Here is a 25,954-nt window from a genome sequence, read left to right as displayed (position 1 = left end):
ATTTCCTGAATGGGAAGCTCAATCTGAAGCCAACTTCAGCTCTTTAAAATCCAAACTGTTTCCTGAGTTTGATTCCATGAATGAGAAGTTAGATGGTGAACCACAACTCAGACCTCAATAAAACCTAAACTAACAGGAGCTGTTCCCTCTGCTGGACGTTGTTTCCATCAGAACTAGTTTGATTTGGTCATAATTTTGTGATAAAACAGCAGTGGCCTCAGAGGCCATCAAAGAGGACAATTTGATACATGGGTCTATGCAGTTGTTTATTAAATTAATGTCTATTTTTGTGACTCTCATTCCAAGTATTTTGTGTAATTTTGACTGCAAATATCTCAGTAAACTTGAAATAAGATGAAAATATACAGATATTGTCTCAGGAAGATATAGAAGCTTGTTTAAAGTCCATATTTCTTGAATATTTTTCAATTTCCATATAGATTTTCTATATTTTTAAACTTGTTTAGAGAAAGGTATTTGTTGTCGCTTTTTTATGGTGTTAAAATTTTTCAAACACTGAGAGCTGGAATAGATTTGAAAGATAAAACTTTACATCCCAATGAATCAACAGCAGCAACTTTAACTTTAATAGAAAAAATACTTAAGTTGAGATAATAGTTTCCTTTTAATACACAACTGTAAATAAAACAAATATGAGGGATTTATAGCTGAAAAAACTAAAAGCAAACAATCAAATGGTTTTATGTTTTTTATGTTGCTGAACTTTGTGTTTATTTTGCTTTGTTCTTTACCAAATGATAAACCAGCAGTCTAAATGTTTTCTCTGGTCTGTGGTTATTAATACATCCCAGCCTATCACTGCTCTCATTACCTGAATCTAGTACTGGTCCCACTGTTTTCTCCAATATATTCTAGTAACAATAATCACATCATCAGTGTTACATGTTCAACCCAACAACCTATGGGTTTGATTGGAAGTGGCTCTGTTTTCAGCCTTTTGTGATAAATACAATAAAACTGAACATTTTCTTAAAGCTGGTGATGATTTTGATGCATGAAGACAAAAAGGTGAAAAACAACCTGCTTTAAAACTGTTTTAACAGAAAGAGGGAAGGAATGTTGGAGAGACAGAAACTTTTATTTACTCTGACAATATAACACAGACTGAATTATATATATTTACAGTATAAATGCAAAATGTAATAATTCTAACTATCTGTTGGCCCAACAATTTCCAGTCTGTAATTGTTCTTTAAAGAATCCAATCCAGTCTCTGACTGAGAAAAGTCATTTTAAATGTGAACATTATTGATGTAATGAGTCATTTCTTTGGCAGATTAGAGCTTTTTATCCAGATTTCTTTCATAAAGGCTGGAAAGTGCAGGGAGGAAACATTTTTCTGTTTCTATAAGGACAATGATAAGAAGAGTTGATGTTACTGAAAACTCCTGCATTCAATGAGCCTGATGGTTTTGTTCCAACTTTATCACTGAATCATGTTTTTTACTACAGTTGTCTTCTGTGTTTCATTTTTACTTTTGAAACTGAATTGTAAATGTGTGGCAGTGAGCATGTGGATGAAACTGTTTAAAGCTGATAGGAGTTGACAAAAATATATTTTGGTGAAATGAAGCAGTTTGAGTCCAATTTACACGTTGCTGAATCAGAGAATATGGATTTGGCTCAAACTAAGGGTTTCTGTGTTTCAATAAAACGTGACATTAAGGAGTTTGCCAGACTTTTAATGCTCCGTCTACACATTCTCAGATTGCAAAATAACTGTTAGCTGAACACAAAAACCACCCTGCTCTTTGGTCAAAGCATCATGTGCTGCTAATCCTGCAGACACTTCACAGTCAGACAGGGACTGAGTTTCCAGTTCACTCAATGGGGCTGCATCCTGAAGGTTTTGGTGGTTGACAAAAGAAGATTACAGACTAGACTACAGACTACAGACGTTGTAGACTGACCAGGGCCGGCCCAAGCCTCCATGGGGCCCTAAGCGAAATTTGGTTTTGGGGCCCTTTGTTTCTGCTAACAATGTGGACTGGCTGCAATCAACAGTTAAAATATTAGATCATTTGCTCACCTGCTATAAACTTATTGCATCTCTGATGGTGCTGTTGCATTATATTCTATGCATGTATAATATAGGACACATTTATCGGCCAGTTGATTTCTGGGGGCCGATTTCCTTAATTTTGGGGGATCGTGATCTTCTAATACTTACATGTGAAGCTCATCTGATCTTATTTTCGTCACCAAATGTTTAAAAATCAGCCTCTGTCCTCTTCTGCTCTGCAGTGAGAGGTTTGACTGACAGACCGGCCCACAAGGTCATGTCTGAATGTTTACTGTTAACAATATTCAACCCACTGTTGCCAACTCACTGACTTTCTTCCTATATTTAGCTAAATTTCAGACAAAAAAAAAACTTATCGGTCAAAATCAGCAGGTCAGGTTTTTTAAAGTTCGGTGATCTGCCAGAGAACAACAACTTCTACATACATTGTCAAATATATTGTAAAAACAAATCACTTCTTTATGAAATTGTGTGTTTTTGTTATTGTGATGACATAAGAATTGTTATAAAAAAAAATCAGCTCCACTGAGGGGGCCCCTTGGTGGCCCTGGGGCCCTAAGCGGCTGCTTAGTTTGCTTCTGCCTTGGGCCGGCCCTGAGACTGACTTTGGAATAACTTTCATTGAGTTTTCTCTAATTATTGAATTATGTTTCCTTCATAGAAGTTTATGAAGAAGAACCAAACTGGCCACTTTATTAGTCCAGTTACTTGTTAGAATATTGCAAATTGTTTTTATTTTGTTTGTTTTTCTTTCTTTCTTCAGATATTGTTGGTCTGTATCAGCCTGACCTTAAAGAGTTTCTGAAGATGAAGTTCCAGAGTCTCTCTGAAGGCGTCGCTGAACCTGGAAATCAAACCGTTCTGAACCAGATCTACACAGAGCTCCACATCACAGAGGGGAAAACTAGAGAGGTCAACCAGGAACATGAGGTCAGACACATTGAAACAGCATCCAGGAAACAAGAAACAATCAGAAGAGAAGACATCTTTAAAGTCTCACCTGGAAGAGATCAACCAATCAGAACAGTGATGACCATGGGAGTGGCTGGCATTGGGAAAACACTGTTAACACAGAAGTTCACTCTGGACTGGGCTGAAGGCAAAACCAACCAGAACATTGATTTCATATTTCCATTCACTTTCAGAGAGCTGAATTTGTTGAAAGAAGAAAAGTTCAGCTTATTAGAACTGATTCATAAATTATTTTCTAAAACCAAAGAAATCAGCAGCTTTGAAACGTTCCAGGTTCTGTTCATCTTTGATGGTCTGGATGAAAGTCGATTTACTCTGAATTTCCACAACAATCCGATCCTGACTGATGTTACAGAGTCCAGCTCAGTGGATGTTCTGGTGACAAACCTCATCAGGAGGAAACTGCTTCCCTCTGCTCTCCTCTGGATAACCACACGACCTGCAGCAGCCAATCAGATCCCTGCTGAGTGTGTTGGCATGGCAACAGAGGTCAGAGGGTTCACTGACCCCCAGAAGGAGGAGTACTTCAGGAAGAGATTCAGAGATGATGAAGAGAAGGCCAGCAGGATCATCTCCCACATCCAGAAATCAAAAAGTCTCCACATCATGTGTCACATCCCAGTTTTCTGCTGGATCACTGCTAAAGTTCTGGAGGATGTGATGATGACCAGAGAGGGAGAAAAACTGCCAAAGACTCTGACTGAGATGTACATAGCATTCCTGGAGGTTAACTTCGCAATCAAGAAGGAAAAGTATGATGGAGGAAAAAAGACAAGATCAATCTGGAGTCCAGAGAACAAGAAGCTGATTGAGTCTCTAGGAAAACTGGCTTTTGAGCAGCTGCTGGAGGGAAACCTGATCTTCTATGACGAAGAGCTCAAAAAGTGCGGCATCAACATCAAAAATGCTGCGTTGTTCTCAGGAGTGTTCACTGAAATGTTTAAAAGAGAGAGAGGGACGTGCGACATCTCCGTCTACTCCTTTGTTCATCTGAGCATCCAGGAGTTTCTGGCTGCAGTCTACATGCTCCACTGTTTCACCAGCAGGAAGTCAGAGGTGATCAAGACGTTTCTGGGAGAAGAATACAGAGAAACATCTCTAGATAAGTTCATGAAGAAAGTCATGGAGATAATCATGTATGAATCCCTCAGCAGTAAAAATGGCCACCTGGACCTGTTTGTCCGCTTCCTTCATGGTCTCACTGTGGAGTCCAACCAGAGAGTCTTAGAAGATCTGCTGGGTCAGACAGAGAACAGTCCAGAAACCATCCAGAGAATCATCACCAACCTGAAGGAGATGAACACTGATGAAATCTCTCCTGACAGAAGCATCAACATCTTCTACTGTCTGGTGGAGATGAACGACGTCTCATTTTATCAGGAGATCCAACGGCTGCTGGATTCAGGGAAGCAGCTCTCAGAGACTGACTGTTCAGCTCTGGCCTTCATGCTGCAGATGTCAGAGGTTCTGGATGAGTTGGACCTGGAGAAGTACAACACATCACCAGATGGACGACTGAGACTGGTTCCAGCTGTGAGGAACTGCAGAAAGGCTCGGTGAGTCCAGATGTTTTCATTGTGTGAATGCTGATTCAGCTCTATTGTCCTCCTGTTTCTTCTTCTTCTTCAAGTTGCTTCTGGATGTTTTTGGTCTTTAACTTCTTCCTTCATCCTCTGGACTATTTCAGCCATTCAACCATCTAAACATTCAGCTCATCCAGGACAGCTGCAGCTTCTGGTTTTAGACATTTTGATCATTTTAAAAATATTTATCTTTTTATCAGTTTTCATGTTTAAATGAATAGAAAACCCTGAACTCTAGAAAAAAATCTATTTTGTCTGAAAGATCTAATCAGCCAGAGAGACTTTTACACTTTAAACTCCTCTTCACTCATTGAGCCGCTACTCCTTTTAGGATCTTTGTCTTTTTTTAAATTATAAAATCACTGTTTAGGTTTGATGGACACTTTAAAATAACCCCAGTAATTGCTGCTGTTGTCATGGAAACCAGTTAGAAACTTAGTGAACCAACTTTTCCTCCTCCCACTAGTTTCCTCTGAGTTTGTAAATGAGAGCAAAATGTGGTGATTGTTGTCTGGCTCCAGAAAAAGTCCTAGTTTCTGTCAGATCCTCCCAAAGCTCTGAGAACTCTGCTTCCAGAGCTGGAACCATTTTCCTCATCAACTCTTCATCTGCAGCTTTTGTTGAAGCTGTTAGCCATGAAGACCTGGAGAGACATGAGCTTCAACTCTTTAGACATCCCAGCCTCTTCTAGTTACTGGAGAACTTTCACTGCTTCACCAGGAAAAATGCTGCTGGACCCAAACGCTCTGTTTTGGTCTTCAGCTCTTTAAGAGTTTAGCAACAATTTCTTCTAACATCCAAACCTTTGTTCCTCTGAGCCACACGGTCTAGTCCAAGTCCGAGCTGTGAGCAGTTCCTCCTCCTCTCCATCATCTCCAGTAGTTTCCTTCATCAGCTCAGTCAGCCTCTTCATCAGCTGCTTCAGCTCCTTTGAGGCTCTGATGCTGCAGCTCCATCAGATGCTGCAGAGAAAACTGAACTTTCCTTCACAGATGATAGAAGATCTTCAACATCTGACTGCAGCTGAAGGTCTGAGGACATGAAGCCTGGACCAGAACCAGAACCAGAACCTGGACTTTAACCAGGAACTGCACAGATTCTCTGTGGGGTCAAACTCAGTAGATTGAAGATCAGATGTTGATCAGATGATGACATCACTGTTATCATATTTTAGTCTGTTTATGATCCAGATTGATTTCATTAGAACTGAATTTATTTCTTCTCTAATCACAGACTTGGTGGCTGTGAGCTCCTAAATGCTGAATGTGAAGTTTTGGCCTCGGCTCTGAAGTCCAACCCAGATCTGACTGAACTGGAAATAAATAAGATCTTCATAGATGAAAGTGGAGACTCTGATATGAAGCCTCTGGTTGAGATCCTGGAGCGTTCAGTCAGTAAAGTGAAGATTCTGGGGTTTGTTTTCTTTATTTATACAATAAAATCCTTCATTTATACTTTAAAAATTAGTTTAATTAATGCTTTTATTCTAATATATTTTATTTTAAAACAACCTGTTTAAATGTCAGAATAAAATCTGTAAAACTTTTTACCTTATATATTATTTTTTTCTTATTTCAGACTGTGAGATTATTGAACTTTGTTTTTCAGTTTTTTACTTTAAAATGTTTTTTACTGATGAACAAAATGAGTAAAATAATTCAAATGATGTAAATTAATGATGGAGATGTTTCAGTTTGGTTTGGTAAAGATTCAGATTGTTTTATTTCTCATTTCTGATTCTCATCTTTACATCCAGAATGAAATGTTGTTCCTCCAGAGTCGAGCCACAAACACTGACAAGTTCAAATCATCATTAATGACCAAATCTAAGAAATGACTGATTGTAGAAAAGCAAATCTAGATGAAATGAATGAAAGTGAGGTTTGCAGCAGCAGCAGGTTCCTCAGCTTTGTGCTGAAGCTGTGGTTCTGTTGGGCCGGGTCAGAGAGGAACCGTCCTCTTCAGTCTGACAGCTGTCAGTCGGTTGGAGCCTCGTCTCTGTGATGATGCTTCATCAGGTCACGTCTCCTTAGGAAATAATGGCCTCCATTGGCTTTCAGCAGCTTTAATAAGAACCCAAGGCCATTAATGAACAAACTGAGTGGTTCTGATCCAGTTACCAAGTCGGGTCTCCAGCTGATGATCAGGAACCAGCAGAAATATCTCAACTCATCCAGGCTGATAGAAAACTTTGAGTTTATTTATTGATCAAATGTTCTGGTTCTGCTGGTTTGGACTCTTTAAACCAGTTTGACTGGATCAGATGTTAGAATCAGTTCATCATGTTTCTTTTACATTCAGGGAAATTAATTTTCTACATTTTTATTATTTATTTGTTCATATTTCAGTTTTAACCTGCATCCTGTTGGCTTCAGCTCACATCCTTTATTCTTTATTCAGATTGGATGAATGCAGTTTGTCAGAGACCAGCTGGACTTCTCTGTTCTCAGCTCTGAAGTCCAAACGGACCCACCTGACAGAACTGATCCTGATCGAAACCAACCTGGAAGATTCTGGAGTGAAGGAGCTCTGTGGTTTTCTACAGACTGAAGGCTGCAGACTGGAGACATTGATGTATGTAATTATATAATTATTGATATTTCTGTGAATAATTATATATAATTGATCATAAATCAAATTAATTTCTTCTGTTCTAATAAATATTTTCTGAGTTTGTTCCTGGACTTGGATCCAGAGTTTAATTTAGTCCCTCTGTGTAACTGAGTTGGACCTGCTGATCTGAGGTCAGAACAGGACAGCATTCGGACCCCCAGTGTGTAGAAATCCCCCTCATGTGAAGCAGGTCAAAGGTCATTCAACCCAGTCTGGAAAAGTGAATTCCTGGAATCTGACAGGAACAAATCAATAATCAATGATTGATGCTTCAACACTTTGATCAGAACCTGGAATGATTTTACTGACTAAAATCCTCCAACACAACACGACCCAGTACCAGGTTCTGGTTCTGGTTCTGGTTCCGAAGTCAGCAGGTCTTTATTGAAGCAGCAGCTTGTTGGCATTAATATTGATGAGAATCTTTAACTGGTTCTGTTGGACTGGTTAACCTGCATCCTGTTGGCTTCAGCTCACATCTTTTATTCTTTATTCAGATTGTGGAGATGCAGGTTGTCAAAGATCAGCTGTGATTATTTGGCCTCAACTCTGAAGTCCAACCCGACCCGTCTGACAGAACTGGACCTGGGAGGAAACGACCTGAAGGATTCAGATGTTCAGCAGCTGAAGAATCTTGTAAAGACTTTAATGTAAGTAAATGTTTCTAGTGAGTCCAGCTGCTATCAGCATATTGAACTAAACCCAGTTAGCATCAGAGCAAAGATCCAGTGTTCCCAGTAAAGCTGCAGCTTCTCAGTGGGAGGAGAATGGTTCAGGCTTCCTGATTGGACACAGAGACAGCAATCAGCCAATCAGAGGAGCAGCAGCTTGCTGTGTTCCTGCGTTTGTGTTGGTGTGAAGATGAGTGTTGTTGCTGTGTCCATGTCTCCAGGAAGTCCAGCTGGACTCCAGCGTCCAGCCGTCCAACATGTCTAGAGACAGTGGTCCTCATCCATCAAACTGTGGCAGCAGCAGATCTGATCTCAGATCTGTTTGTTCTCTCAGTTCAACAGGAAACAACTGATCAGGTTCATCTTGGTCACAGCTCTGAGATCAGTCTGACTGCAGCCTGGAAACCATCTAGTGGATGTGCTGCGTCACTGACTGCTGCTGGAGAGAGGCTGGAAACACTCACTGATCTGCTCTCTCCTTCCTTCTTCTCTCTGCAGGTTCTGATCTCTGTGAAGTAGAGAATGGTCTCAGTGTCCTGCTGATCCTCAGAGGTTGAAGCTGCAGCAGTTTGAGTCTAAAGAGACTCTGACTGGATCATGATAATGACCTCTGACCTCCAAGATTTCCCTCCTGTTTATTTTCTCATGTCTGTCATTTAGTGTCTGATATTGTTTGTCTCTTTGGATCAATAAAGATCCAATTCAAACTGGGCTCCATTTAGAGGCTTCATGGAGTTTTGATCTGAACTGGATTCAACTGGAAAGTTGATCTTTTTTCTCTCTGATTCATTTTCATCCTGGAACCAGAAATGGTCTGAGAATGGAAACATGGGGATCATTTTCAGTTCAGCTTTGAAGCCATGAAAGACACTTCAAACCTCTTTTCTCTGCTGCTTCTTCCTTCTGCTGACATGAAAATGTTCCTCAAAGCTCCACAGATAAAAAGATGCTTTACTGGAAACTGCAGAGAAACTTCAGCTTCCATCACAGAAACCAGTTTAACCACTTTAGAACTGGATGTCCCACAGAAACTCTGATCTTAGAGCAGTTTTCAGGAACATCCATAATTTTATCTGAAAATATATATATATATTTTATAGTCATTCTAAATATATTTAAGTAATTAAGTTTTGTATAGTAATTATAGTAACTACTTTATTTTAATCCTCCATGCTGTTTAGCTTATTGTATTCAGATTAACAAAGAAATGCAAATACATATATTTTAAGCTTGTATCTTTTGTTTGACAGTTTATTTTAATAAAATCAGAAACATCCATTTTAGTTGATCTGAGAATTTTTTTAAGCATCTAATTTAAGGCAGCAGCTTATTTTTGCATTATTTATACTTAAGTTGTTTAAATAAAATACATGACAATCATTTAATTAATCGATATTGTTTTTCCTCCAAGTTTCTTAGTTAAGCTGCTTCAAACTATAACAGTAGTTATTTTACTTCCCGATGTTTTATTTTGAAAGACCGCACAGGAAACGTATTTGTAATTTTTCCAACTTTATTGTGGTTGTAATTACCAAGTTTCGCCACCAGAGGGACTGAACACACTGCTCAGGTCCGCGATCCATACTGGTTAGTGGTAGTCATGGTTACCAATAAAAATAAATAAGAGATTCGCTGCTGGGAATGATGCGAGTGTTTAGCGCGGAAGCTAACTGGTTTCCAGCTTCAAACCAGTGGGATAACTGGTTCCCAGTGAGATAAATGGAGGCAGATTCTTCTCCTGGGTTCATGTCAATGTTTTCTCTGTCAGTGTGAACTAGAAGCAGCTCCACAGAGATGAAAACAGCCGCAGAGACTCTGAGCGGAGCTAACGATGCTAACGATGCTAACAGACTCCAGGAGCAGCTTGTTTTACATACAAGCTGATTATCAGCAGCTGCGGATCTAAACTCTGATGCTGGACAGCAGCGCCTGTTCTTCAGTTCACTAATAATCGATCAAAGTTTTATCATTATTCAATTTGATCATTTTATCACTACACACTAAAATCATTCATCTGAATGATTCAGATGAATGATTTTAGTGTGTAGTTACAGTGTGTCATCACAAGAGGGCAGTACAGAGTGAGTAACTTGTTAAAAACAAACCCAAACATGTAAATAATCCTCTGTTTACTACAGTGCTCGAATATTTGTAACATTTTTATTGAATTTTTAATTTTAATATTACTCATTTATTTTTTCCCTTTATATGGTTTTATCCTGCTCAAATCTCAGCTGGTTGACTTTTATCACCAATAAATATGTTTTTCGTAATGTTTATAGTTTTTCCATTCTTTGATTCTCAAAATTACCCACAGTTAATATTTTTATAAGGATTTTAACTGAATAAAATTTAACGTTTTTTTTTTTTTTCCGGTAACTTCATTTCCACCTGCCGTTACTATTTCTAAGTAGCTGTTATTTACTTTGCGTTTTGAATTATTTTAATAAGGATTCTCCAGTTCTAATAACATAAAGTACGAATCCTGACTTAATTCTGCAGATTACTGTCTACAGAATTAAGTCAATGTATTTATTAGAAACTGTTTCGTGAAAAGTATAAAGTTGATCAGTTTTATGATGGTTGAGTGAGTTCTTACTGCCCTCTGGTGGTGAACTGTCGTAACTACAGACATTCTTCAAGTACATTTTTCAGCCGGATGTTTTGTTTATCTTTGTTTTAATTTTCACTTTTATCAAGTCAGCATATGTTAATGCCGTTAAATAAGAGTCACAAAAACTTTCTGTAAAGAGTTTAACACATCAACTATCTGTTATGATTTAAAACTCTTTATTACAAATATAACATCGAACAGTGGTTTAAAATATTTCAAAATAATATTTCATTCGGAAAACGGTGGATATAACTGAGGAAGATTGTTAGTTTTTCTCTATATAAAGTGGAGAAGTGGATATTAAATGTAAATAATGCAGCATTATCAGTACTGTAGTTCCCACTATGGCCACCAGAGGGCGGAAATATCCCGTTCTGAATCTAGAGGTGAGTTTGTAGAGCTGCAGCTGGTTTCTGATTTCTAAGTTGATCACGTTTATATCACTCATTATAAATATTATTATTAAAATGAATAATTTAATGTTAATATTAACTCTTCTGCCTACTTTAACATGCAATCAGTGTTTTATCGGTCAGTATGAACTAGAAGCAGCTCCACGGAGTTGAAAACAGCCGCAGAGACTCTTAACGGAGCTAGCGATGCTAACAGACTCTGGCAGCAGCTTCAGAGGAGCTTTGGCTCCATCAGAGCTGAAACGAAGCTCTACAACTCTGGCTTAGACGCTGATTTTGCGGTTAGAAGTTAGGAGAATATTTATGATCGATTAAATTATCCTGGAAACATTCAGAAGATTGATGCAGAAGAAGCAAACTGAACTTCTCTCAGAGCAGGGCGGTTATTGCCCTCTAGTGGACTCAGATGGTAACTACAGCTTTTCTAATAAGCTAGAGAATTTACAAACCATATTCACTTCCGGTAGGTACTTTCACATTAAGAGCGACAGAAACGAGTTAATATTCTCGGTTAGCTTTCATATTAAATAATGTTTTAGTTTTTCTTTTTCCTCCCTGAAATGTTTATTCAAAAGCACCAAATTAAACTGCTGAGGTTTTCAACCACCACTATATAATTTTCCTATTCCTAGATAGTCATGTCAAACAGATAAAAGTATTTAAATAAAATTAACAGCATCAACAAATTATTTTATGTGTAATAAATTTATTCACAGATTAATTCAGTCATACAATTAACTAAGTAATATTAACTAGTTATATTTTAAACTTTAACTTTTTATATTTAGTTTTTCTCCATTAGATATTTTCATCCTGCTCAATGCTCTGATCTCAGCGGGTTGGATTTTATCACAAGCACATTTTCATTGTTTATATTTTTCAGGCTTTGATTCTCATATTTACCGACAGTTTATCTTTTTGAGAGGTTTTTTTGAAGTAAGTTTAATTTTCTTTTCCATTTATTAACCCTGTAGTGGCTCTTTAACAACATTAATTTAAGTTGATTATATTTGAACTGATAAAAGTGAAAATGAGAACAAATTAAGTTAAACAAATGATCTGGTTGAGTCAACATGAATAGGAATACCTGTAGTTACGATAGTTCACCACCAGAGGGCAGTGAGCGCTCATAATCCACCATCAAAAATAAAATTAGTTTTTTCTGCTGAATCCATGAAAAAAGCTGCTCAGCTTCAAATCACCAACAGCAAAACAGAAATAGTTAAAGTTTTCTATCTTTATTCTAGTTTTGTTTCACTCTGTAAACTCAAATTGAACTGTTAATATTTATTCAGATGAATTAAACTTTATTTCTAGACGCTGAAGAAAACACAAGTGTGACTTTCTGTGAAAAAAGAAATTGAAACCAACTTTGGTCTCCTTCAGAACAGCGTCCATTTTGAGCCGCAGGATGGAAATAACTTGTTGACTTGTTAACAGAGGTAAGTGTTGCTGCTCCGAGTCCCTCCGAGTCTCTCGGCTCTCTGGACCTTTCCTGACCGATGAGAGGCTTTCAAGACACAAAGAGTCTCCTGGTTCTGGAGAGACTGACGTTTTTCATGATCCAACACCAGATACTTCACACACAGTGATTACTGTAGGAAGAAATATTCCAAATTATGCAACAAATTTATTTTTAAAGTTGAAACAAACCTGCTCCATGTTTTTCTAAGAATATTTTGCTGTTTAAACCAGAATGCAGAACTGATATTTCAGGCCAAATAAATGTAATTTGAATTGTTCTACATTAAACCCACAGTCAGTTTCTTATTCTGTGGTAAATACCATCTGGGGCCCGATTGTTATCCTGACCATATGGGTCCAATTTGAAGTGCTATTATTTAGCATTTGGTGAAATATGCATTTTCATATCAGTCAGGTAATTATAAACCCTGTATTGTTAACTATTACATCATAAAAAGCAGTTTTTTTCCTATTTCTCTCTTTAATGACACACTTCCACCCCTCCTAGATGAATTAGATGAATCAGTTCATTTCTACAGCAGGTAGAGATAAGAGAGAACCAGCAGGACACTGACCAGCCAATCAGATGTTCTCCTGACTGAGAAAGTGGGATAATATCTCATCTCTGCAGTAGGTTGGGTTTTTAAAGCTCTTCATAACCTCTTAAAACATCCTGATGAAAAATGAATCAAACCTACTTTAGACTATTTTATCTCCAGGTTTCAACACCTTGTCCAACAATCCCCTGATCAAAGTCCCACTGAACTACAGAAAAACGACATATTTCTGTCCATGAATGTACAAAAACACCAACCAAGTAATGAATGTAACAGCATGGATGAGAGCTTGTAACAAAGGCACAAAACAAAGGATTTGCCTCATTGTTCTAATGGATGTTATCGGTTTAATTAACTGACTCCTTTGTTTTCTTTACCTCGAGGTTGAAGTTCTGGAGTCAAATAAACCCAAATGTTTCATTTTGTCTCCTAGAAATTCATTGATGGCCCAAATGAGAAAGACTCAGGGACTCATATAATAATAATGTTGTATGGCCTGTCTATCACAAGGGCAGATGCAAACAATTTATTTGTGGAAATTTACAATAGAAAATAGAAAATGTTAAATATTTGTCAATGATATATTTTTTGTTTTGTTTTGTTTTTTCTCCAACTGAGAATCGACAACCAGACAGTCAAGAAATAAAATGTTAGATATCACTGTTTTTAATTTTTTTTATTTAAGTGTTTTTTTAAAAAGCAAACTAGAAAGAAAATGTATTTATAATAAAGCAGATGTTGAGTTTCTCTAATAAATGACACCTGGACTCTGAAAACACTGATATAAAGGTCTAATAAAAACACAAGATATTTATTACGTTTTATTGTTACAGGAGCAATGAAGAAATATTTCAGTAAACAATTATATGGTTTGATTTCAAAGGTTAAGTTTTAATGTTTTAAAACTTTCCTCTGAAAACTGCTGATAGTTTTTTATGTTTTTCTAAATAAAAGTGTTTAGAAACACTAAAATGTTGTACATATGTGTAAGTATGTAGTTGTAAATAGTTGTCTCAGAGCTGAATCTACTTCCTGTTTGGTTCTGATTGGTCCATTCAGAGAGAAACCAGCCGCTGAGCTGCAGTAGCGTCAAGGTCCAGTTCTCCCAGTGCAGTAGTTCAATCAGCCACTAGAGGGCGCAGGTCGTCTCCAGCTCCTCGTGGTTCTTCTTCAGCTGATTTTCTGCAGGTTTTCTGCTTTCTTGGGTTGATAAACAGGAAGTGTGAGGATGGCAGCTTCACCTTCATCGTCCTCCTCTTCCTCAGCTGCAGCATCAGTAATCCTAGAGGTCCAGTTCATCTCCTGCTGATGCTTCCGGTTCTTCTGGGTTTCTGATGCTCAGCTTCAGATCTGCTTCACTGACAGCTTCAGCTTTTCTGTCTGGACCAACAGATGATTGATTTGCTGCTGGAAACGGTGATGGTGCAGCAGATCCTGCAGGGGGCGCTCTGGGGCCTCAGTTTTCAGGTCGGTTACAGTCACATCTCCCAGACTCCTGAATCTTCTGGTTCCTTCCTGAAATGATTTCCTCCAATAAAATGTTGGCTGGAAATGAGCAGAAAACTGAGAAAAACCTGAAAAAGTTCAAATCTGACCTAAAGTTTTACAGCTCAACTCACTGTTGATACAAAGGAAAACATGAAAGTAAAGGTGTTTGTTGTCACCTGAAAGGGGGAGGAGCCTAAGGTGCTTCAAGATGCTTAAAGTTACCTGGAAGGGGGCGGAGCCTCAGGTATGGATCAGGATCAGGACTAACCAGTTCAGACTCCATTTAGCAGCAGAGCAGAGTCTGGATCAGGTGAGTTTTCACTTCTTCTTGTTTTCCTCTCTCTGGGTTTTCTCTCTGTGGAGGAACCAGAACCAGAACTAGGTCCGGTTCTCCTTCAGAACCAAGCTGCTGGCTTCATGGAGCTGTGGTTCTGGTCGGGTTCTGGTTTCCTGCTGATCAGAACCAACAAACTTTTTTAAAGCTGCAGTTTCCTGTTGCTGAGGTGAACTTGTTCCAGTATCTTTACTGGTTCTGCTGCTCTTCCTCCTGATGCCAGAAACCTCTGACCTCAGAGACTCACATCTGGTTTTAGAGGAAGAATTGAGCTGAATCATTAAAATCTGGTTTCCAGGATGAAACTGTAGATTCTGGCTCAGCTTTCTGAATAAATTCTAGTTTGTCTCCTGCAGAGCAACACGTCCTGCTCCGTATTTCTGCTCAGTTGTTTCATAACGAGCCTCTGATGACATCACAAGAGGCATCATTAGAGCATTCCTGCAGTACACTCTCCCAGTAACAGACTGGGACACCAGTGGGTCTCTGATTATGATTCATGTCTGCAACTTCCTCATCAGGACTGCAGTTCAGAACCAGTTGTTTAAGCCCCGCCCCTTTAGAGCAGCAGGTAAACATTTGTTCTGTTGCTGGAATGTGGACCGACCCGTTGGTCCTGGTTCTGAAGCTCTGAGCTCGGTCAGTGTTTCTGGTTGTTTTCAGACTGGAGAAATGAAATGAAGGGCAAAGGAGGGCAGATCAGCCAGAAATTATTCTCAAGAGTCGCATTACTTCAACATCAGATACTTCTAGATAAAAGTACAAAGTACAGCATCATAAAAATACTCCTGAAATGCTATTTTTAAAAAGTAACTCAAGTAACAGAGTAACTGTAAGTAGTTACTATCCACCTCTCTCTCTTTATATACAGTATACACACACACACACACACATGAATGAATAAAGAAGAAAGAAAAGTTGCTCAGAGGGAGCAGGCTGTAGCAAAACTTTCCTTTCTTACAAATAATTTGTGCAAAATACAGTGAATTATGCTAAAAATAATTTATTCTGTTACAATGTATTTAGGTGTACATGTTATGAGACAGCATATTGTTTAAATGTATTGAGTTTTAGATTTTTTTAATTGATGTATTTCAGTTCAGGCTTTCATTTCCATAAATCTGCTCCACACTTTCTAACAAACATTTGTTTCATTTCAGCTCCAGATAATTGTTTCTTAGATTCATTTTCCTCTTAAATTGTTTCTCCTTCTCTTTCACTGAATGTTTTCCAGTAGTAAACTTTGTTTTGCTTTATTTAATGTTTGTAGAGTTTTGAAGTCAACTAAATGTCCAAATTTTGAGTATTTAGGTTTTTAGAAACAGTGGATTTATCTGATTTCTGAACCCAGCATCATGGAGGATCTTGTTGCTCTTTTTAATGTTGAATTATCTCTAGAAAACTCGTATATTAGTCAAAACCTCAGAAAACATTGTGGCAGTAAACAATAACCAACAAGTTATAGTTTAACATGTTTTAATTTCCCCGTTCTAGAACGATGTCTGGCCATGTTGGATTGTGTTTCCAGCAAACTTTCTGATTCCACCAAACAAAGCAGGAGGAAAACAAACATGAATGTCGTTGAATCAGTTCAATCAGTTCATTTTATGCTGCAGATTCACAGCAAACGTTTTCTGGAGGAAGTTGATCAGATAAAAAAAAATACCAGAAATGTTTAGTGGCTGAGACAGACGAGCAGGAAGGTTAATGTTTGTTCTGTCTACTGGAATCTGGATGGACCTGTTGGTACTGATTCTGTAGCTCTGAGCTCAGTCACCACTCCCTGTTCCTCCCAGACTGACTGAAAACACAAGATGGAGGTCAGTGATCAGGAACAGAAGAGAGCAGAAATAAAAAGTCAATAATAATCTGATAATGAGGGAGAAGGCAGTGTTCTGATCCAGATGTTTGGATTAAAGGAGCTGCAGAAGTTTATTAGCATAAGACATTACAGCAACTGGGCAGTTTAAAGTTTTGCATAATAAACAAAAAAGCAACATTACATTATAGTGGAAAAATAAAGAAAAGTTATGAAAAGTTGTAATACAGAAAAGAGTTACTTTATTTTCTAGTTATGTTTCACAGGCAACTCTAAACAGGCTAATGGTTTTTAGTCTTGATTTCAGCTGTTTTGCTGTTTTCTGGAAGTTTGTTCCAGATTTGTGGTGCATAGAAGCTGAATGCTGCTTCTCTGTGTTTGGTTCTGGTTCTGGGGATGCAGAGCAGAACCAGAACCAGAAGACCTGAGAAGTCTGGAAGGTTGATACAACACCAGCAGATCTTTAAGCCGTTCAGTAATTTATAAACTAACAACAGTATTTTAAAGTCTATTCTCTCAATGGAAGGAGTTTAGAACTGGGTGATGTGATCTATCTTTCTGGTTTTAGTCAGAACATCAGCAGCAGCGTTCTGATTTATGTGATTGTGAAGGTCAGAATCTCTTATCTTTAGTTTCCAGCTGTAATAACTGAAGCTGTGCATTGACTCTAGATCTTTCCTCTGTAGGTTCAAACATAACTTCAGTTTTGTTTGTGTTCAGCTGCAGAAGGTTTTGGTAAATCCAGATATTTACCTATTCTAAGGGTGTGTTCAGTGATTGGATGGTTCAGAGTCACCTGGTGACATCATAATGTAGAGCTATGTGTCATTTAGTCTTGGTAAATAATCTGATTATTTTTGTTATAACCTGACCAAGCAGGAAATTATTAAGGATAGGAACGGCCCCAGGATTGAACCTTGTGGTACACCACAGGTGATTTCTGTCGTTCCAATGAGAAGTTACCTGTTGACACAGAGAAATCCCTGTTCTTTAGTCAGACTGGAACCAGTGAAGTACTTGGTGTTTTCTGCTAGTTCATGTTTTCTTGTTTTGTTTTTGGCTGAAGCTCTTTGTTGCTGATTGAAAGACCAAGAAGTTTGATGTCAAAATTCCAGATTTATTAAGACAAAACCCACCTGACTTTAAAAGGTGTTTAATTCTCAGAAATCTCTGAAGTTGTGCTGGAATCAGGTTCCTCTGATCCTCTGAGTCTATGATGGGAACCAGCTTTCTGCTCCACAGGACAGTTACTGGACCTGGATCACTGGGACTGACTGGTTCTGGTTTCTCTCTCCAGAAGTTCAGAAGATGGAAGATCTGGATCTGAAAAAAGACAGAGCAGAACCTCCAGGATCCATCTGTCCGTCCATGAGGAGTGACCGGTCCAAAGATCATCCTCCAGACATCAGTACCGAACCTGGACCATCAGACTCAGAGTAAGGAACCAGTTTCTAACTTGTGCATGTGAATCTACAGAAATATAATAGATCTGATACTAACTGGTTGATCTTCAAGTTAGAAATAAAAATGTAACTTGATTTTTAAAAAATATTTTACATTAAAGCTGAATAGACATGAAGGATGTTGGTCAGTAAATCAATAGAGTTTGAAAGAAGGTCTGAGTGAATCAATGATGGATGAAAACAAAAAAATAATGTGAAGAGCAACAATTCAGAGATTATATCCTGATAACACTAGATCCAGTTTAAATACTGGGAACACTGGATCCAGTTTATCCAGGTAGGCTGATGACCGGGCCACAGCCACTGAGTTTCAGCAGCTCCGAAAAGAAAAGTCAAAGGTCAAAGCAGCTGTAGAGGACTGGGCTGGTCTCCTGGTTCTGCTTCCTGGTCGGTTCTTGGGTTCTGGTCTTTAATGACCCACATCAGCTCCTCCTACTAGCTAAACATTTTTGGTTCTGATATCATGGACCAGATCCTCTGATCTCCACCTTCTGCCACTAGATGGCAGCAATATGATGCTGTGCAGTGCATTCTGGGCTTTGTAGTTCTATTAATGGATATTATAGAAGAACTTTGTGGAATAATTCCTAGAAATATGATCTGATCAGATCCATCATGAGCCTGTTGTCCTGCAGGTTCTGCTTTGACCCATGTGACCCAGACCAGTAGAACCAGTTCTGAAAAAAATGTGGAGTTTGACCCAGCAGATCAGTCTGAATGTTTCACTCTGGAGCTTTAAACCTTCTGCTTTTCTGCAGCAGTTTGTGTTCAGATCTTCTTCTCTGGTTTTTATCTCAGAGTTTCTCACTGATTGATGATCTGAATAACAACATGTTTGTGTTTCAGAGGGCAGAACCACAGATGGAGAGCAGAACCTCCAGGATCCATCTGTCCATCCAGATCTTTCTCCAAAGATCCTCCTCCAGTCTTCAGTGCTGAACCTGGACCATCAGAACCAGAGTAAGAAACCAGTTTCTATCTGGTGGATGTGACTCTGCAGAGACCAACCAGGGTTTAACTTTGATTCTGATTAGAATCTGATGCAGAGATAAAATATATATATATAATTTAAACCATTTTAGTTTAATAGTGACCTTATCTGGGATTTGAGTTACCAGAACCAACTGGGGAGGAAAAACTGTGTTCTGAGGTTCTGACCCAGTTTCTGGTCTCTAGTTTGTGGTGGATCTTCATGAACATCTTCAGCTCCAGCCTGTTGATAGTGAACTATTTCACTGATGAATAAATGTCTTTACTTGTCCAGGGTGAACCCCAGCTCTCGCCTTATTACTGCTGAACACCAGTCCCTCCATGACCCTGCAAAGATAAGAAGTGATGAACGATGGAGGGATGGATGGAGGAAAGATCTTCCTGGATGCATAGAGAGGAGCAGCTGTGCTCCAGGTGAAACTGAATACCTCCAATCAGAGTTTCCTTCTATCATCGTTGTTGAACCAGACTCGTGTTTTTTATAGTTGAAATGTGGAAATTCAAGATTTGAAAAGTCTTTTTGTGATTTTTTCAGCTAAATCTGAGTTTTTCCAGCGGTTGTAAATGGAATATATGTGTTGATGACCCATATTATCATCTCTAAATACAACAAACACTTTATAGAATCAATATGATGAGGCTTACAACTTACTTTATCTTGGTTCTACCACATCACAATGTTAAGAGGAATGTAATGAATTCAAGGTTCAGACATTCCCAATCTGGAGACATGAAGTCGTCTCTAATTCAGGTTAATCTTGATCCTAGAAAGTCAGTCTGTCCTGCTCCGTTATTCCAGATTAATGTTCATATAAACACATTTATTCAGACAGTTTGAGGCACATGAGGCTCTGCGTCAGAGTGAGTCCTCATCAGTTTAAGATGGAGTCCATCAGACAAACAGCTGGCCGCCTGACCAACAGGCTCTGACCTTCAGTAACTTTTATTTACGTTAATTTATGTTAAATTAGTTTGAGGTTCTCAACCTGTCCCAGTGGATACTGGACTTTGTGAACTGGAACCAGTAGAGGCACCACCTGATCAGTCCAGGGCAGTGGCAGCTTCTGATACGGGCAACCGCCCAGGTCAGATTGTTGTGGGGGGCGACATAAGAGCTCCTCACGTCAGATGCAAACTGGATGACAAACCAACACTACTGCTAAGCTTTTTCTGTATTTTTACAGGGTTAGTGGTCAGTTCAGTGAATGAACTGAATCAAATCACTTAATGAACTGATTTGTTCCTTTCTGAGTTCAGTTCAGTTCATCATGGCGGTCTGGAGTAAAACTTTAATGTTCTGAATAACAGAACAGCGTCTGGGTGGAGAGGGAGGGACTGCTGTTGATGTCTGAGGGAACGTGATTTATGATTCCTTCATGGAAACAAATTACTAACATCACTCCCATCCAGACCAGCTCCAGAGGAGTTTAGCTGGGGGGGAATGGATTATTTTGAGGGGCAGAGTAAACAGGCTTTTAATTTACATAAACAAGTGTTTATGTAATGTTTCAATAAAAGAACCATATTTATTAAAACAACAAATAATTCTGATGTAAACAGGACATGTAGAAAATTCTGACTTATTATGCTGAAATTAGCATAAACATTAGCTTATATGTTGCAGAAATCTTAGAGTCTAATGTTTCCAGTGCCTGAAGTCCATTTCTTCTACTCAGAGGGCACAGATGCAGGAACTGAGGGAGCCCCTACTGTATCAAATTAAGATGAAATAACAGAAAGTTGGCCACTCTGAGGTAAAAAAAGAAAAGAAACACAGACAGCTTCCAGTCCACGGTGGACAATGCCTCCCGATGCCCGCCCATGCTGCCAGGCCTGGTCTCTCCCTTCATCCCCATCGTCTTCACAGAGTAGGAACAGTAAAGAGAAAACAGCAATGACTAGAGCTATGGCAGCCTCCCTCTGTCCGTCTGCTCCAGGGCAGCTGTGGCTACAATGTAGCTCCCCACCATCAGTGTGTGAATGACAGAATGTAGTGTGAAGTGCTTTGGAGTCCTCTGGACTAGATAAAGAGTTATGCAAGTGCAGATATTTTACCATTTAATAAAACCATATAGAGCACCGACACACTTCTTGCTGAACTGTGGATCAAAACAGATTTTCAGCAGAAAAATCTCTCTTGATTTTCCTCCACCCTTTTGTGGAGGCGACTGCTACTGTAAAGTGGCTTGGAAAGGTCAGCATAATGTAGGCATATGGTGGAAGTTTACTGCCAAAAATCAAAAGCACAAACAGCATTTCAACTTCCAAGTGACAATGTTTTGTGTATTTTTAGCAAAACTGAACAGGCTACAATGTTTTCACAATTTTTTTTCTACATTTGAAATAAAAATTGATCAGCCTATTTTTTCAACTAATCTTGGATCCTTCATGTTTCTATTGGTTGTAACAAGATTTCATCTCAGCTATTGCTGCCTTTCTATCACAAACCATTAACAAGTAACTGGCCAGGCATACCTAATAAAGTGGCCAGTTTGGTTCTTTGTTTCCAGCACAGTGCTCAAAAAGAATGCCACTTCAAATTAAACAATTGGGTAAAACTCTAAGGTCAGAGGTCGTTCTGTGGGAAACATGTCTGATTAACGGAAACCTTCAAACAGAGAAAATCATTAAAGTTTTAATGAACAAAACTGATTCCCAACATATTTGTGCAGCAAGAACCTTTTATTTATTTGCTTTTTTCTTTTATCCGTCACCTCAGTGAGCACAAGACTGAGTTTCATTCATAAAACCTACATTTCCTCAATGACTGAAGTTGGAATTACTTTCAGGTTTCAACACCTTGGCAGAAAATAATTTGTTTTCTGTAATTATTTTTCCGTCATAGAAGTTCATACTTGTGTCTTTCTATCATACCCTTCTTAGAATATCTGAAATGGTTTTATTGTGTTTTTTTCCTTCAGATTTTGATATTCGGTGTCAGAGTGACCATAAAGCGTCTCTGAAGAAGAAGTTCCAGAGTCTCTTTGAAGGCGTCGCTGAACCTGGAAATCAAACCGATCTGAACCAGATCTACACAGAGCTCCACATCACAGAGGGGTTAACTAGAGAGGTCAACCAGGAACATGAGGTCAGACACATTGAAACAGCATCCAGGAAACAAGAAACAACAATCAGAAGAGAAGACATCTTTAAAGTCCCACCTGGAAGAGATCAACCAATCAGAACAGTGATGACCATGGGAGTGGCTGGCATTGGGAAAACACTGTTAACACAGAAGTTCACTCTGGACTGGGCTGAAGGCAAAACCCACCAGAACATTGATTTCATATTTCCATTCACTTTCAGAGAGCTGAATATGTTGAAAGAAGAAAAGTTCAGCTTATTAGGACTGATTCATAAATTATTTTCTAAAACCAAAGAAATCAGCAACTTTGAAACGTTCCAGGTTCTGTTCATCTTTGATGGTCTGGATGAAAGTCGATTTACTCTGGACTTCAAGAACAATCCGATCCTGACTGATGTTACAGAGTCCAGCTCAGTGGATGTTCTGGTGACAAACCTCATCAGGAGGAAACTGCTTCCCTCTGCTCTCCTCTGGATAACCACACGACCTGCAGCAGCCAATCAGATCCCTGCTGAGTGTGTTGGCATGGTGACAGAGGTCAGAGGGTTCACTGACCCCCAAAAGGAGGAGTACTTCAGGAAGAGATTCAGAGATGATGAAGAGAAGGCCAGCAGGATCATCTCCCACATCCAGAAATCAAAAAGTCTCCACATCATGTGTCACATCCCAGTTTTCTGCTGGATCACTGCTAAAGTTCTGGAGGATGTGATGATGACCAGAGAGGAAGAAAAACTGCCAAAGACTCTGACTGAGATGTACATAGCATTCCTGGAGGTTAACTTCGCAATCAAGAAGGAAAAGTATGATGGAGGAAAAAAGAGAAGATCAATCTTTAGTCCAGAGAACAAGAAGCTGATTGAGTCTCTAGGAAAACTGGCTTTTGAGCAGCTGCTGGAGGGAAACCTGATCTTCTATGACGAAGAGCTCAAAAAGTGCGGCATCAACATCAAAGATGCTGCGTTGTTCTCAGGAGTGTTCACTGAAATGTTTAAAAGAGAGAGAGGGACGTGCGACATCTCCGTCTACTCCTTTGTTCATCTGAGCATCCAGGAGTTTCTGGCTGCAGTCTACATGCTCCACTGTTTCACCAGCAGGAAGTCAGAGGTGATCAAGACGTTTCTGGGAGAAGAATACAGAGAAACATCTCTAGATGAGTTCATGAAGAAAGTCATGGAGAAATCCCTCAGCAGTAAAAATGGCCACCTGGACCTGTTTGTCCGCTTCCTTCATGGTCTCACTGTGGAGTCCAACCAGAGACTCTTAGAAGATCTGCTGGGTCAGACAGAGAACAGTCCAGAAACCATCCAGAGAATCATCACCAACCTGAAGGAGATGAACACTAAATATATCTCTACTGACAGAAGCATCAACATCTTCTACTGTCTGGTGGAGATGAACGACGTCTCATTTTATCAGGAGATCCAACGGCTGCTGGATTCAGGGAAGCAGCTCTCAGAGACTGACTGTTCAGCTCTGGCCTTCATGCTGCAGATGTCAGAGGTTCTGGATGAGTTGGACCTGGAGAAGTACAACACATCAGATGATGGACGACAGAGACTGGTTCCAGCTGTGAGGAACTGCAGAAAGGCTCGGTGAGTCCAGATGTTTTCATTGTGTGAATGCTGATTCAGCTCTATTGTCCTCCTGTTTCTTCTTCTTCTTCAAGTTGCTTCTGGATGTTTTTGGTCTTTAACTTCTTCCTTCATCCTCTGGACTATTTCAGCCCTTCAACCATCTAAACATTCAGCTCATCCAGGACAGCTGCAGCTTCTGGTTTTAGACATTTTGATCATTTTAAAAATATTTAACTTTTTATCAGTTTTCATGTTTAAATGAATAGAAAACCCTGAACTCTAGAAAAAAATCTATTTTGTCTGAAAGATCCAATCAGCCAGAGAGACTTTTACACTTTAAACTCCTCTTCACTCATTGAGCCGCTACTCCTTTTAGGATCTTTGTCTTTTTTTAAAAATAAAATCACTGTTTAGGTTTGATGGACACTTTAAAATAACCCCAATAATTGCTGTTGTTGTCATGGAAACCAGTTAGAAACTTAGTGAACCAACTTTTCCTCCTCCCACTAGTTTCCTCTGAGTTTGTAAATGAGAGCAAAATGTGGTGATTGTTGTCTGGCTCCAGAAAAAGTCCTAGTTTCTGTCAGATCCTCCCAAAGCTCTGAGAACTCTGCTTCCAGAGCTGGAACCATTTTCCTCATCAACTCTTCATCTGCAGCTTTTGTTGAAGCTGTTAGCCATGAAGACCTGGAGAGACATGAGCTTCAACTCTTTAGACATCCCAGCCTCTTCTAGTTACTGGAGAACTTTCACTGCTTCACCATGAAAAATGCTGCTGGACCCAAACGCTCTGTTTTGGTCTTCAGCTCTTTAAGAGTTTAGCAACAATTTCTTCTAACATCCAAACCTTTGTTCCTCTGAGCCACATGGTCTAGTCCAAGTCCGAGCTGTGAGCAGTTCCTCCTCCTCTCCATCATCTCCAGTAGTTTCCTTCATCAGCTCAGTCAGCCTCTTCATCAGCTGCTTCAGCTCCTTTGAGGCTCTGATGCTGCAGCTCCATCAGATGCTGCAGAGAAAACTGAACTTTCCTTCACAGATGATAGAAGATCTTCAACATCTGACTGCAGCTGAAGGTCTGAGGACATGAAGCCTGGACCAGAACCAGAACCAGAACCTGGACTTTAACCAGGAACTGCACAGATTCTCTGTGGGGTCAAACTCAGTAAATTGAAGATCAGATGTTGATCAGATGATGACATCACTGTTATCATATTTTAGTCTGTTTATGATCCAGATTGATTTCATTAGAACTGAATTTATTTCTTCTCTAATCACAGACTTGGTGACTGTTTGATCCAAAAGGCTGAATGTGAAGTTTTGGCCTCGGCTCTGAAGTCCAACCCAGATCTGACTGAACTGGAAATAAATCAGATCTTCATAAATAAAGGTGGAGACTCTGATCTGAAGCCTCTGGTTGAGATCCTGGAGAGTTCAGTCAGTAAAGTGAAGAATCTGAGGTTTGTTTTTTTCATTTATCCAATAAAATCCTTCATTTATACTTTAAACATTAGTTTAATTAATGCTTTTTTTCTAATATATTTTATTTTAAAACAACCTGTTTAAATGTCAGAATAAAATCTCTAAAACTTTTTACCTTATAAATGAATTATTTTCTTATATCAGACTTTGAGATTATTGAACTTTGTTTTTCAGTTTTTTACTTTAAAATGTTTTTTACTGATGAACAAAATGAGTAAAATAATTCAAATGATGTAAATTAATGATGGAGATGTTTCAGTTTGGTTTGGTAAAGATTCAGATTGTTTTATTTCTCATTTCTGATTCTCATCTTTACATCCAGAATGAAATGTTGTTCCTCCAGAGTCGAGCCACAAACACTGACAAGTTCAAATCATCATTAATGACCAAATCTAAGAAATGACTGATTGTAGAAAAGCAAATCTAGATGAAATGAATGAAAGTGAGGTTTGCAGCAGCAGCAGGTTCCTCAGCTTTGTCCTGAAGCTGTGGTTCTGTTGGGCCGGGTCAGAGAGGAACCGTCCTCTTCAGTCTGACAGCTGTCAGTCGGTTGGAGCCTCGTCTCTGTGATGATGCTTCATCAGGTCACGTCTCCTTAGGAAATAATGGCCTCCATTGGCTTTCAGCAGCTTTAATAAGAACCCAAGGCCATTAATGAAGAAACTGAGTGGTTCTGATCCAGTTACCAAGTCGGGTCTCCAGCTGATGATCAGGAACCAGCAGAAATAGCTCAACTCATCCAGGCTGATAGAAAACTTTGAGTTTATTTATTGATCAAATGTTCTGGTTCT

The 25,954-nt window shown here is 39.0% G+C and overlaps 1 protein-coding gene and 1 long non-coding RNA gene across 8 annotated transcripts in view; one reads left to right on the top strand and one right to left on the bottom strand.

Annotated features, from left to right (window-relative positions):
• The window catches only part of LOC116715901 (protein NLRC3-like), a 63,912-nt gene that overhangs the window by 9,312 nt on the left and 28,646 nt on the right, over positions 1–25,954 (top strand). For 2 of the 7 annotated variants that reach the window (XM_032556632.1, XM_032556633.1), the window contains exons 2-3: positions 17,815–18,008; positions 18,882–18,995. The exons of 1 other annotated variant lie outside the window; for it this stretch is intronic. In XM_032556632.1, the coding sequence (XP_032412523.1) occupies positions 17,881–18,008; positions 18,882–18,995 (242 nt within the window). In that variant the 5' untranslated portion in view covers positions 17,815–17,880. Of the gene's footprint in view, positions 1–14,513; positions 14,730–17,814; positions 18,009–18,881; positions 18,996–25,954 lie in introns of those variants that run through there. 4 more of the 7 variants (XM_032556630.1, XM_032556634.1, XM_032556631.1 and 1 more) reach the window with 4 other exon arrangements.
• On the bottom strand, positions 13,740–14,756 carry LOC116716002 (uncharacterized). The gene is made up of 2 exons (XR_004338338.1): positions 14,642–14,756; positions 13,740–14,459 (listed from the first exon to the last, which is right to left on the bottom strand). It is a non-coding gene; the product is annotated as an uncharacterized LOC116716002 (long non-coding RNA).

The sequence above is a fragment of the Xiphophorus hellerii genome, chromosome 24, assembly GCF_003331165.1.
Source record: "Xiphophorus hellerii strain 12219 chromosome 24, Xiphophorus_hellerii-4.1, whole genome shotgun sequence".
NCBI lineage: Eukaryota > Metazoa > Chordata > Actinopteri > Cyprinodontiformes > Poeciliidae > Xiphophorus > Xiphophorus hellerii.
The sequence above is the reverse complement of the archived record's forward strand: the minus strand, read 5'-3'. Positions and strand labels throughout refer to the sequence as shown.